Source organism: Desmodus rotundus, chromosome 9 (genome assembly GCF_022682495.2).
Source record: "Desmodus rotundus isolate HL8 chromosome 9, HLdesRot8A.1, whole genome shotgun sequence".
Classification (NCBI taxonomy): Eukaryota; Metazoa; Chordata; class Mammalia; order Chiroptera; family Phyllostomidae; genus Desmodus; species Desmodus rotundus.
The window spans coordinates 36,057,849-36,071,364 of NC_071395.1; the positions used below are offsets into that span (position 1 = coordinate 36,057,849).

The window sequence follows — 13,516 nt, forward strand, 5'->3', positions numbered from 1 at the left end:
AATATAGCAAGAGAAACCATAAGATCACTAGACCTCTATTTCTTCAAAGAACCTACTAGATGAAGCTAAACAGCCCATGCCCTTTTACATGGGGCATGCATTCTCCAGCTGGCTCCACTCTCCACCCAGTTTTGCTGCTCTGTGGGCACTGAGTTTGTAACCCTTGCCTTGTCATAAAAAGGACCTTGGTTTTCCAAGGAACAAAGGAATAGATATCTCTGAGAGTAGAGGTAAAGAGAAAAATAGACAAGGAAACAAACCTAGTGCCTAAAGCACGAAATTCAAAAAGAAAAAAACCTGACAATAAGAAAACACTAGGTGGGAAAAACTATCTAAGGCTTGAAGCTAAGCCAAGCTGTCTTGTCCTGTGATCATTTAATTAGAATGGCTTTCAAACTGACTTCACTAACCTAGGGTAAGAAATGTATTTTGCATCATGACCAATGGAGATACACACATATAACTTTAAAAAAATGTGAGATGCATTATTCCATTTAAAAAATGCTGGATATAATGCCCTTAAACTGCTTGGACCAGCTGCTGATGGTAATTACTTAACACCTGTAATATAGAAAACACGCGTCTAGGTTGCTGACCCCGGTCTCTATGCAACCTTTGCTACGTGACTCAGCTCATGCCCACAACCGCTTTACTTCTGTCTTAGCAATTTTAACACCTTACTATATGTATTTGTTTACATGCCTGTCTTCCTCTAACCATAACTTCCTAGATAGCACGACCATATGTTATTCATCTTCACATAACTAAAAACTCAGTATAGTTCAGTACCACATAATGCTCTATAAATGTTTGCCAAATGAAGGAATAAACCAAAAAATGAACATGAGACTGTAAATCCAGAGACTCTAGTCTACCTAAAGTAAAACAGATTAAACCACAAGAAATCTATTGTCGGACCTTTTGGGTTCTTCTACATACATAGCAATTTCAAATGATTCAACCAATAGTATCCTAATATCTCCTTATGCTAGATTAAATTAGTTTACAACCTTTATCAGCTAACTGTGATAGATTTCAACCCTTAATAAACAGGCATGAAAGAAGAGAGATGAGAAGAGGGAAGAATGAAAAAAATAGGACTGCAGCCTTTGAAGGGGGAAAGTTGCCCACCCAACCCAGCCTCTGAGGTGGCTTTAAGGTGAGGAACACCTACGAGTAGGAGAACTTGGCTAGGAAGTTCCTTGCTCAGTGCCTGTAGTCATTTACCATTAAACGGGGAGAGAAGCAGTAAAGCTGCTTAGGAAGGTGTTCAGACTCTAAGAAACTTCTTTTTCAGAACTTTCCACCCATCAAGCTCACATTCACCCAGGCCTCCCCACACCCTACTCGTAGCTTTGACCAGGATAGTGGTAGCTTCTGCTGGGACTTACAATAGCATCAAAATGCTGCAAGTTACTAACTCCTCTGGACAGAGTTTTCTTATCTATAAAATGGGGTTAATAGTGGTACCTACATCTAAGTCTGTAAATGCTCATTAAACATCAATTTTTACTAACACATTACCACCCAGGGTAAACAATACTGCCTAATGCGCTTTGATTCAAATACGGATTCTAGTCTTGGCTCTGCCACCTAATAGTTCACAACTGTGGCTGAATTACTAAGTTTCCTCAGCTAAAAACGGAATTGATAAGAGTATCTTCCTTTTAGGTTGTTGCGAGGATTAAGTAGGATAAAGAATATAAACTACTTATTATGGGCCAGGTTCTACAGAAATATGTTAGCAATTATTACTCAAGCCCAGAAAGATCTTTCTCTTCTCCCAACTCTTAAGTTCTTAGGAAGTTGCTATGAAAGGGTATGATTTCATCTTCTATTCTTAATATCCTCTTGCTAGAGAAGGAAAAACTGTTCTCCAAATTAAGAAGTTTAAGAAAGAAAAAGAGACCCATTGGACTCATAATTAAATAGTCATGGAACATTAAAAGAGCAATTCCTACCTTTTTGTACTGACTGGAGATGCACTGAAGATGGGATAGACAGTGAACTCAGAAGAAACTGGTAGGGGAAAAAGTGACAATAATTTGCATTACAAAATAAACTCAAAGTTTTCTAGCTTAAGATTTTAAAGTCTAATATGACCGAAATACATTATTTGATTTCAAGATTTAACAGTAATCAAAACAGTATGGTATTGGCAAAAAGACAGACAGATCAATGGAATACAACAGAGAGCCTAGAAACAGACCCTGCAATATAGTTAACTGATGTTTGACTAAAAGTCAAAGGTAATTCAATGGAGAAAAGACAGTCAACAAATGGTGCTGGAACAGCTGGACATCCATATGCAAAAAATGAAAACACACACGTTAGCTCAAAATGGATCACACATCTAAATGTAAAATGTGAAGCAATAAAACTTCTAGAAGAAAATATAAAAAAGAAAAATCCGCACAAACTTGGATTTGGTGCTAAGTTTTTACATAAAACACAAAAAGCACAATACATGAAAGAAAAATTAAGCTGGACTTTATCAAATTAAAACTTTTTGCTCTGCAAAAAAACTTAAAGGATAAGCCACAGACTGGGAGTAAAAACTTGCGATCGTATTTCTAATCAAGGACTTGTACCCAGCACACAGAAAGGCATCTTAAAACTCAGCAATAAAAAAAAAAACAATTAAAAATGAGCAAAAGATCTGAATAGACAGTTCACCAGGCATACATACAGATGGCAAATAAACACATGGAAAGATGCTCTGCATCATTTGTCCAGTGAAAAGCACAATGAGGTATCACCACACACTATTAGAATGGCTAACATCAAAACACTGACAGAGACAAGTGGTGGCAAGAACAATGAGTCACAGGAACTCGTACTCATTACAGGTGGAAATGCAAAATGGCATAGTTGTTGTGGGACAGTAGTTTGGCAGGTTTTTATAAAGTGAAAACTTAGATTTGCACACAACCCAGTAATCATGATTCTGGGTATTCACCCAGGTGCTTTGAAATCGTACGTCCACAGAAAGACACGCACACAAATGTTTATAGTAGCTTTGTTCGTAACTGCTACAAACAGGCAGCAACCAAGATGTCCCTCAGAGGGGAGATAGATAAACAGACTGTGTGGTATATCCATAGTTTAGCAAAAAAGGCACTGGACTATTGATGTACACAACAACGCAGAGGAATCTTAAATGCGTTTTACTAAGCAAAAGAAGTCAGAATTGAAAGGCTACAGGTTGCACAATTCCATTGGTGGTAAAACCGTAGGGACAGAAAATAAATTAGTGGTTGCCAGGGGAATGGGAGAAGAGGCGGTGGCGACCACAGAGGGTACACACAGGGGAAACTGCGGGGTGAGAGACTGTTTTGTGGAGAACTAGAGTGGTTGACACACGGCTCTATGCACTGGACAAAATCCACAGAACTGTACGTAACAAGAAGGGAAGTGTCCTGCATGTAAAAACCAAAACCAGGCGTCGAGGGCTCCTGAGATGCACTGCAGACCGTGACAGATGAAGCTGACTGTATTAGAACTGTGCGGCACAGCTACTCTGCAGGCGGTAGGGAAAGAAAGGGAAGCTGACCTACGTAACTTTACAAAACGCTGTTTTGACTAGAAATTGTAAGACTAAAGACAAAAGAACCATACTTTATTTCTGTAGTTGGTACATTTGTTTCTCATAGATTGTGAATTAACCATTTTAAAGCTGTTCTGCAGGTATGGGAATGAAGAACGAAGTAGGTGGAGAGTAAATGGTGAGAACTAGGTTTTTCACTGTCTGAGGGAGGTTACAGATAAACAGGAAAGGGATAAACCCTGTGGTACTGGATTAGAGTCAGAACATCAAATGTGAACTTACGTTTCTTTAGTACATATACAGATGGAGAGATACAGAAACAAAGATAGCTGTGTGTACATACATGGGCTAGGATACACACATGTATTTCCTGACTGTCTGCTGAGGGGGCCCAGAAACAATGGCATGCCAGTAGCAATGAGCATACTGAGCCCAGGTATTGGTTTCTACATATTATTCCCCATAGAAGAAACCCCGATTCCTTGGAGAAATGGTTAATTCTAGGACTGGGACAAGGAAAATACAAGGAGCCTGGAGCATCTTACTAATGCCAAATAGTAAGGAAGTGCTCAAAAAACCAAAGGATGGTACATGCCAAAGAGAATGACCTGAAGAGATCTCCCAATGGTCTGAGCATTAGAATAAATAATGTAGTATTATATTATAACCCAAAATATAAAATAAATACTCATGAGTCCATACTGATAAGAATCCATGAGTCCATTCATTTATCTAAAGATTAATAAATGAGAACAAAGAGACAACTCTTCCCTTCAGAAGAATTCCAAATAAAAAATAAATATTTCCCCCCTCCAGGAGAGGGAGCTCAATCCCCAACCCTCCCTGAAAGGGTGGGCTAGACTTACTGGCTTGCTTCCCAAGACTGGAGTATGGAACGGGAAGAGTAACTCACAGTGGGAACCTGGCAAACCTCAGCCCAACCAAACGCTGGAGGTTAACATCCTCTGTCATGTCACAGGGACACCAGCAACCCCAGTCCTATGTGATGGGAAGGGTACTTCACCTCAGTGGCATTCTTCCCCAAAACTCATTACTCCAAGTTTAATCACAATAAAGACATCAGACAAAACCAGATTCAGGGACATTCTGCTCAAAAATGTCAAGGTCGAAAATGTAACCCACCCCACCATTCTGTTGACATTGTGTCTGTAAGTGCTGACTCTGACTAACACGTAGCTTCTACATAAACAGCATGTTTGTATAAGAATCATAGGAACTAACTTCAAAAGATACAGACTCCGGCCTTTAGGCATCCCAGCTCTGGGAGATTTGCTGACCTTAAACTGTAATACCAAGAAGATGCACTCCAGACCGCCACTTGACCAGTTTCAAGGTCCTTCTCAGAATGGACTGTGCTGGGCTGTGCTGGTCTGCACATAGAGAACTTTTCAACCCCCTCCCCTTGATCTCTTTGTTGTTTTCCCTCTCCCTCCTTAAAAAACCTCTGCCTGTGCTGAGATGTTAAGATGGGCTTTGGGACGAGTGTCCCCCATCTCCACAGGCTGCCAGCTGTCGAATCAGCCATTTGTCCGAACACCAGTACCTGCCTCTCTAGTATTGGCTTTTGAAGTGGCAGGCAGCCAAACCTGTGTTCAGTATCAAAAAACAAACAAACAATGAACAAATAAACATGGAAACAAGGAAAAGACAGAGAAAATGTCACAGAGAAGAGACTAAGGAGACGTGAAAAGTAAATGCAGTGTGGTGTCCTGGACTGGATCCTAGAACAGAAAGAGGGCATTCATGGAAAAACTGGTGAACTCAAAGTCTAGAGCTTAGTTAATAGTCATGTACTAATGCGAGTTTCTTGGTTTTGACAAAGGTTCCATGGTAATGTAAGGTGGTAACATTGGAGGAAATAGGGTGAAGGATATATACAGGAATTATCTGAACTATCTTTACAACTTTTCTATAAATCTAAAATTATTGCAAAATAAAGCTTATTTTTAAAAAGATTAAAATTAAAATAGTAGTTGATTAGAGAAAAAAAACACATTGAAAGTGGGCAAACGTTTAACTTTGCACTGAAAAAATAATTAGAGCTCACTGTCTACAAACAAGGCCACGACAGGTGAGAGTCTGATCTGCTCTGGCTGGTCATGTAGCCCAAGTCTGTCTCCTCACCTATAAAACATGCACGCAAATCTGCTCCCTGGGGTGGTTGTGAGCATTAAACGATAAACTACAGTTACTAAGTAATGAACTTTCATCATTTGTACACTACCTTCATGGATTTTGCCATATGCTTTTGCCAAATTATCCTATATAATTTCATATTGATACATGTAATGAAGCATTGTCATAATAAACTTATTTTGAGAACTTTTCTCTTACCTGCCTTGTTCTCACTGTGAGAATCTTCCAAAGGAGAACACTTATTTTCATCAGGTTTATGTACCCTTGAAGAAACTACTCCACTTGAATCCTGGTGATAATGAATAGGTAAAATTTTAAAAAACCTGAAATTCTTAAATCATTTTCCATTTAGTGAATAAATTCCAATAAATGTTTCTAAAACTAAATATCTAGTTTATCATGAATTATTTTATAACATGATTTTAAATCCTCAATTTTCAGCCTATTTTAAGGATAATTTCCTCTGTTTACTAAATGTACATAACCTTTTAAAAGACAAAGAATGCATATTTAAGTGTGTAATTTGTCATCCTATCAAAAATGTATTTATAATTCCTGACAAAGATTGCAGAATGGAGATCATAGAACATCCTTTCTATAATAAATTGAACAAGGAAAATGAGTGAAAATGGCAAAAATTTCCCCAGTAGCCACCATACTAGAAAGGGCCAACCTTTTGTCATAAGGTTTAAAAACAGGCAGCCAAGGAAAGAAAAAGAACATTCTTAAGTATTTGGAGAGAGTTCTAACTCCCCCTTTTGGGTAGTAGCTGGGAAGTGGGAAAAGCAAAGTAGAAAAAAATTCTGACAAATTTCACTAACATTACTAATTTGGTGAGACTTAGGGAATATATAGCTTGGGGAAAAGTTCTTTTGATTAAAGTACAACTATTCCAGACCATATCTCAGTAGAGATGGGACAAACCATCACTTTGCCATTTCTTAAGGCTCCATCATGAGTTGAGGAAAGGCTATGCACCCAGTAATGAAAACAGGATTCACCCCTCACTAGTAGAGATGAATACAAGTAGTGGGTATTTAACAAAATCTTGAGAGCTTCATTCCACAAATTTAAGATGCACAAAAGCACAGCTTCTCAAACTAATGATAACTAGACAGAATCCAAGACCCAGCCCCTTAAAATGAAGCTCAGAAAATAAGGCAGAAAAGAGCATTGCAGATAATTCGTCATGTCACTGTATTAAACAGACATGGAGATAAAGGGTTTTTGTGTTGTTATTGTTTGTTTGTTTTGGCAGAAACCGTATGAAGAACTAGTAGAATTAGACTGACATTGCTTAGCCAGCAAGAACATGTTCCATTGAACAATAATACAGAATTGGCAATACTTGATAGACAGGAAGAAACATTTACAGTGGGAACTGCAAACTTCCATGCCTACAAGGGCAGCAGGTAAGTAAGATTAATAGCAAAACTGATCTAATTCGGTACACAGGTGCTGATGTAGTGAGGAAAATGAAGAACTCATACCTGTCAAAATGGTAGGTAGCCTGATACTCTGTTCTGAGAGATTATTGCTATGCAGGAATCAGGGCTTAGCTTTGCCAGACCTCAGTTTTTCATGATACACTAGAAATCTGTTATCTTACATTTAAATAAAGAATGCTGGCTCAAAATTTTTCATGTATAGACACAGCAAAACATTCATGGCTGGATCTGGTTCACTGGCCACCAATTTACAATGTTTGTCCTTGAGACTGGAAATTTAGGTGACTAGAAGAGGTATGATGTGGGGCTGAATTTGAAAGGAGGCAATGAAGAGAAGAATGAGAGAAGGTAAGTGAGGAGATAAAGAGTTTGAACTGCTCAATGTATAAGCCTCGGTGTGAAAGCCTATCATTTCTCCAGCTGCAAGGACTGTGATGAGGATAAATCATCACAGACATGCAAGCCCCAAACTGGAAGACAGCCTTTCTTAAAGCCTGTTGCCTCCATTGCTTTCTGTCCCTAGCTACCTGAGAACAAACCAAAAGTGCTTTCTCTGATGAGACTACTGATAGGAAGTCAACAGAAGGGGAAGACCTGTACTGCCTATTATGGTAGCCACCAGCCACAAGTGGCTAATGAGAATTTGCAAGAATAATTCGCTAGACCCAATTCAAATGTGCTGCAAGAGAAAATAAACATTGATTTCAAGGACTTAGTCCATCAAAATGTAAAATATTGGATTAATGACTTTTTATATTAGTTACACTGAAAGGGTAACAAAATATATTGAGCTAAACTTTTTTTAAAAACTTAATATGGCCACTAGAAAATCTTAAATTAATGCAGTTGGTATTCTATTTCTGTCTGACAGCACTAGTCTGGGCTAGCTGTGTTAAATTTCTGAGCAAGATTGAAAAAGCATAGAATGGCAACAATGAAAACATACTACATAAAGTAAACAAAAAACCCAACTGTACATTAACAGTGATCATCTCCAAGTACTGGGTTTGCAGACAATATATTTTTTTATACTTCTGTATTCTCTAGATTTTCTAGAATATTCCAGTACTTTAAATAATAAGCAGAAACAACAACAACAAAAAACAATCAATCTGCTTATTCTCTGGAAACCTACTACATGAATTTTGTGATTTCTACTTTCTAAAAACACTGACTACCAAATAAAAGTTGTTAAGCTTCTCTGGACTTTAGTTTAGTCCTGAGGGGTTTTAATAAAACGTAAACCTCAATGCCAAAGAAATCATGATAGGCTCCGTTAAGCCAAAAAAGGGAGAAAAGTCCCATCTTTCCACCCTGCCTCTGAATTCTTTATAGTGATTAAACTATACTATTTGGATTCATAACAGCAGTCCTCTAGACCGCAAAGAAAATAAAATTTTGTTCAATTATGTTACATGTATAGCATGTATATTGAAGTTTTGTTATATAGCCAACTTAGTTTTTTAAATGATACATTTAGCTTTCTTTACCTTTATTAGTCTCTCATTTTTACTTCTTGTACCCAGCAGCTCCATGTTCAGTTCCTTTTCTACTAACAAGGACTTTGGCTCTTGTTTTGTCTCAAAACCTTTTCTTTCACCGACAGTCTCCGCATCAGAATCTTTAATCACTTCTGACTTATTCTCTTGAGTGAGTCCCAGGATCGGCTTATTTCCCAGAGACGGTTTTCTAAGAGAGGATTTTTTCCTAACAAAAAATGCTGCTCCACCCTGAAGTGTGACTTGTGGTTTGACTTTTCGGCTTAGAACTCTAGGAGCGGGCAGATTAGTCTCAGCTGAGTAACAGTTGTTCTCTTTCTCCGCACTTGGTTTGTAGGCCACTCGATTTTGCACGGAATTTTTAGAATTCTTTGATACAGGCCTGACGCACTTATAACCTGGTTGACCCTTAGCAGTTAAGCTCTTCCGTGGTTTTTTGTTCATCTTCTTGGAGCGAACCGGTTTTCCCTGCATTTTTTCTGTCACACTGGCAAAAGACTTAGCTTCATTATTAGTTTTTAGACAAGTGGATCTACTCTCTTTTATCATCTTTCTCTCCAATGGATTGAGGTAACACCTATTTTTGTTGTAAAAGGATACAGCAGACACAGAAGATTTAAAAGGTGAGCCTTGATTTGCAGATGGTGACCTATTTTTTTTAGGTGTTTGGAGCAGACTTGAAATGACATGGCCTTGTTGAGAATAAGGCACCTTTTCTTCATTTTTATCACTGCTTTGGCAAATGTGTTGTTTATTAGGTGATGAAAATACATTTTCGGTAATGTCCAAAATTAAGTTCTTTGATGGAATGTCCAATAGGCTATAAAAAAAAAAGAAAAAAAAACAAGGTCCATTGATAAGAATTATTATTTTGCTTCAGTTTTTGTCAATTTACTGCTAAGTAAGAAACAACTGTACCTATAGGTCACACTGAAAACATTACATCTTCTTCACCAAACATCCATCCCTACACATTACCTATTAGTTTAACAGTAGGATTTCTCAAATTGTTTTCACCAAGCAAAGCATTCAAATAGTTTTCAAAAGATAGTATTTGTGAAAACACTGTTTACAAAGAAATTTTCATATACGTGTGTATGTGTATGTTTTAAAACTATTTTAAAGTCCTGGCCATATACAAACTATAGCTCGTATACTTTCTTGAGTGGTTCCAAGTCTTCTAAAATGGTTAATTCTATGTAACTAGGGCCCGTTCTGTGGGGAGTGATCCGCATCTGGTCTGACAGACAGAAAGTGCCGAGTGCCCAGCCCTTCTAGACTGGCTTACTGACCAGCATGTGCTCTATGGGAAACACTGTGGTAAGAATCACCTAAGAGAGCAGAAAGGAGAAGGAAATGGAAGACTCGACATACATTTTGAAGCCACAGTAAACAGCTCTTTCTGTGATTCCCTACAAAAGCAGTAAATAATTAATTTTGAAAGCTTACAGTATCTCCAGACTAAAATTAGAACATGAAATATTACTATAGCCAGTGGAAGAATGGAAATTTTAAGAAAGAGAAGAGAGAAGGTAAGAAAGACAGGAAGGTGCATTTTTCTTTTTTAAGAGTTTCTACCCATAAGATGAGACTCACTTGTCACAATTCAAAGAATTCTGCTTCCTTTTCCTTGGAGTAAAAGCTGACATCTTCTTAATTGAACTCCTAAAAGCAACAGGACAATTATAATAACCAAATTCATCCAATGTGCATAGAAATCACTATATCAAAATTATACCTTAAAAGTCTGAATTACTTTTTGTATGGGTGATGGTCCATAAAGATCCAAGAAAAGGGTTTCTTTTTTAAGCAAATCACTGTAATAAAAATTTAAACGATGAAGGTAAAAAAAATAAAAGGAAAACACTACATTACAGTAGTGATTAGAACAGGAAATAAGTTTCAAGCTGGAAAATGATCTTACCAAGAAGGAAATATTTTTTACCCTATTTCAAGGCACACTGTCCCCTTTAATTAGCCCGCTTAGTTCACACCAAATTTAAACATTCACCTTCTGCAACGACTCCCTTGCCATTGTCCTCCCCCCACCCCACCCCCGCCACTGCTGTCCTATGCCTCCATTCCATCTATGCTTCCTTAATATTCTCCGTTTAACAGATTTTCTTGTTGGTGTATCGGCAATGAAACCATTCCAACTTTCATCACGAGTCCAGCAAAAAATACTCTCCAGTTTTACGAGCTGAGGAACCCCAACCAAGCCGCTAGTTTCCTTTTACAAAATACCCTGACCTCCTTAGGCTACTGCCAATAAACAATCTTGCACCTTAACTCGAGCAGATGGCATGTTGCTCGGCAAAGTTTCCCCTTCCCCTTCCTTCGGACCGGGTCTGTTTTGTAAAATGACACATGCGTGACTTCAAAGTTAAACAAACAGAAAGACCAGGGTCTCTGGGAATTAATGTCAGCTGCGGCTTAAGGGAAGACCCTTCTAAGGCTGAAAGAGGAAGTTTCCTCTTTCAGCCTTAGAAAACTCAAGACAGGAAAACACTGGCGTCAGGAAGATAGGAACCAGGTGACCTGGAAGCGCGGAGAACCGGTCGGTGGCTTCGGTCCTTGACATTCACCCTCACCACGTTCTATAGAATCCCCCGTCCTCCTCAGGCTCCCAACCCACGCCTCGGCCCCCAGCAGCAATTACCTGCACCGCGGAGCCCGCGACCTCTCCTCAGTCAAGCCAGTTGCTCCGCCACTGTATTCAAATTATCGCGCGCCATGCAGGGTTGCAGCTGCTGTGTTCTGATTCGCCACTTCTCAGCGCTTCCAGAAACTGGCTCGATGATTGGTCGCTTGCCAGTTATTGCCCCGCCTACTCTCCAAGACTCTCCCGCCCTTGGGAGGCGAAACTCACTCTCCGAACCATGCCATCCACAATCCCTTGCGGTCGGGCCGGGTTCCACTCCCCGGGTCTTGTTTAGGTGTGTTCTGGGAATTGGAGTTTTCCGTAGAATAAAGACGCCCTCTTTAATATTCTGGGGTCACTTGGTGTAGGATGTTTTTGTAAAGTAGCCTCTCGAGATTCTCGAGGCAGTTATATTTCAAATTTGAAGCGTTAGCGTTCAACTTTTTTTTTATTAGTAGGATGTTAGGCTTCTAGCTCATTTTATTTTTGAAGTTAAATTCAAAAAATTAAATCATAGCACTATTATCTGCTATGTGCATTCTTGCATGCTTTATGTGTTTTAATTCATTTACTCCACACCACAACCTATGAGGTATGTATTATCATTCCAATTTTACAGAGAATAAAACCGAGAGCCTGAAAACAATCACTTACGTATAGGCCATAACTAGGTTCTTGCTTTGGGGAGCTGGAACGTTCCTAAAGTACCCATTGGTTGTTAGCTATTGCTTTTATCTGTGTGTAACCAGCTCCTGATACACTTTCCCCTTTTATTAGACTAAATCATACCAAGTGTAAGCATTTATCTTCTGCGACGGAACACCTTTAATTCTAAATAAGTTTAAGTGATGCACTTAACTTCCTAGAATGCAGTCAGAATGAAATAAAAACAATAGGTCAAAGCGAAGTGCTGTGTGAGCTTCAGCGAAGTGAGGTTATTACCACTTTACGGCAGGAAGATCTCAGGTTCACAGGTTTGAAATTTGCTCAATCTCACATTAACAATTGGCAGATCATAAAGGCAAAACAGTCCTAGTCGAAATCCCAGAGGCATGTTGCCTCTGGGGAGTATCACTAACAATTCATTTGAGTTGAGTGGTATGTCCTATCCCTTTCCTCCTGTTATTTTATGTAACGCTAGCAAAATAATCTGTAAATTAGCTGCTCTACTCATCTTTATCTTGCACATGAGGGAGGTGAAGCACAGAATGAACCCAAGTGTGGGCCTTCCAAGTGGTGGAGCTAAAATGAGAATTGCGGAGGAATTTGGGTTCATTAAAAATTTAATGAACTACCGAAGTATCAAGTACCGCGATTGGCTCGGTAAATATCCAGCTGTGAAAAAGGCACACAGTTTAGGCTCTCTGGGAGCGCTTGCGGGGGTGTGGGGAAGCAGATAACACCAACAAATAAGCCTCAGGACTTAACCACCCACTGGCCATGGCATTTTTCTTTTAGGACAGAGTTTCATGCAGGGTGGGGGGAGTTGGTAGAGGGGGCATAAATGGTGATGCAAGGAGACTTTGCTGGGTTGTGAACACACGGTACAATATACAGATGATGTATTACATGATCATGCACCTGAAAACGGTATAATTTTATAAACCAATGTTACCCCAGTAAGTTCAATAAAAAAGAAAAAAGGACGATGGTGTACCCCTTACCTCCCCGCCCTGTTTCCCAACCACCAGCTGTCCCGGCCCCTCTAGGGCCTTGAAACACCCTCGCCCGCCAACACCCCCTCCCCGCGGAGATCAAAAATGGCACTGACCAGCCGGCGTTGTGACGCGGCCCGACACCCGCCGGAAGTGCGCGCAGGACTCCAGGAAACCGGCGGCCTCCGCGTCCGGTCTCCTGCTCTCCCCGAGTTGGGCGCTGCTGCTCCTCGCCGGGGTCGCTGCGCCGTCGCCGGGATCATGGTGTTCTACTTCACCAGCAGCAGCGGTGAGTGGGCGCCACGGCCCCGGGGTCCCCGCTCCGCGGTGCGTTTCCTAAGCCGGGACGCCCCGGGCCGCCGCCGAGCTCGGACCTCATCTTAACGCGCCTCGCCTCCTCCGCGTTGGGCTCCTCTTCCCGCTCCCACTCGGTCCTCTGCCTCCTTCAGCCCGGTGGTCTCCGAGTGTCCCCTTGTCAGGGCCCGCGGGGTTGGGGGTGGGGTGGGCGGAGGGACTGTCCCCTCTGAGGTCTTCGCATCTGGGAGCGTTCTCTGGCCTCAGTCGGGAAA

At 40.3% G+C, this 13,516-nt stretch overlaps 2 protein-coding genes across 5 annotated transcripts in view; one reads left to right on the forward strand and one right to left on the reverse strand.

Moving 5' to 3' along the window:
• Window positions 1-11,484, reverse strand: part of ESCO2 (establishment of sister chromatid cohesion N-acetyltransferase 2) — a 24,796-nt gene extending 13,312 nt beyond the window's left edge. Inside the window, exons 1-5 of one of the 2 annotated variants that reach the window (XM_045202381.3) lie at window positions 11,190-11,256; window positions 10,248-10,316; window positions 8,643-9,471; window positions 5,903-5,993; window positions 1,962-2,019 (exon numbers count right to left, since the gene is read on the reverse strand). In XM_045202381.3, the coding sequence (XP_045058316.2) occupies window positions 1,962-2,019; window positions 5,903-5,993; window positions 8,643-9,471; window positions 10,248-10,300 (1,031 nt within the window). In that variant the 5' untranslated portion in view covers window positions 10,301-10,316; window positions 11,190-11,256. Of the gene's footprint in view, window positions 1-1,961; window positions 2,020-5,902; window positions 5,994-8,642; window positions 9,472-10,247; window positions 10,317-11,189; window positions 11,257-11,310 lie in introns of those variants that run through there. The other variant, XM_045202380.3, reaches the window with a different exon arrangement.
• Window positions 11,485-13,112: 1,628 nt separating this feature from the next.
• Window positions 13,113-13,516, forward strand: part of CCDC25 (coiled-coil domain containing 25) — a 39,659-nt gene continuing 39,255 nt past the window's right edge. For 2 of the 3 annotated variants that reach the window (XM_053910992.2, XM_024568828.4), the window contains exon 1: window positions 13,113-13,236. In XM_053910992.2, coding sequence (XP_053766967.1) covers window positions 13,209-13,236 — 28 coding nt within the window. In that variant the 5' untranslated portion in view covers window positions 13,113-13,208. The remainder of the gene's footprint in view (window positions 13,237-13,516) is intronic. The other variant, XM_045202378.3, reaches the window with a different exon arrangement.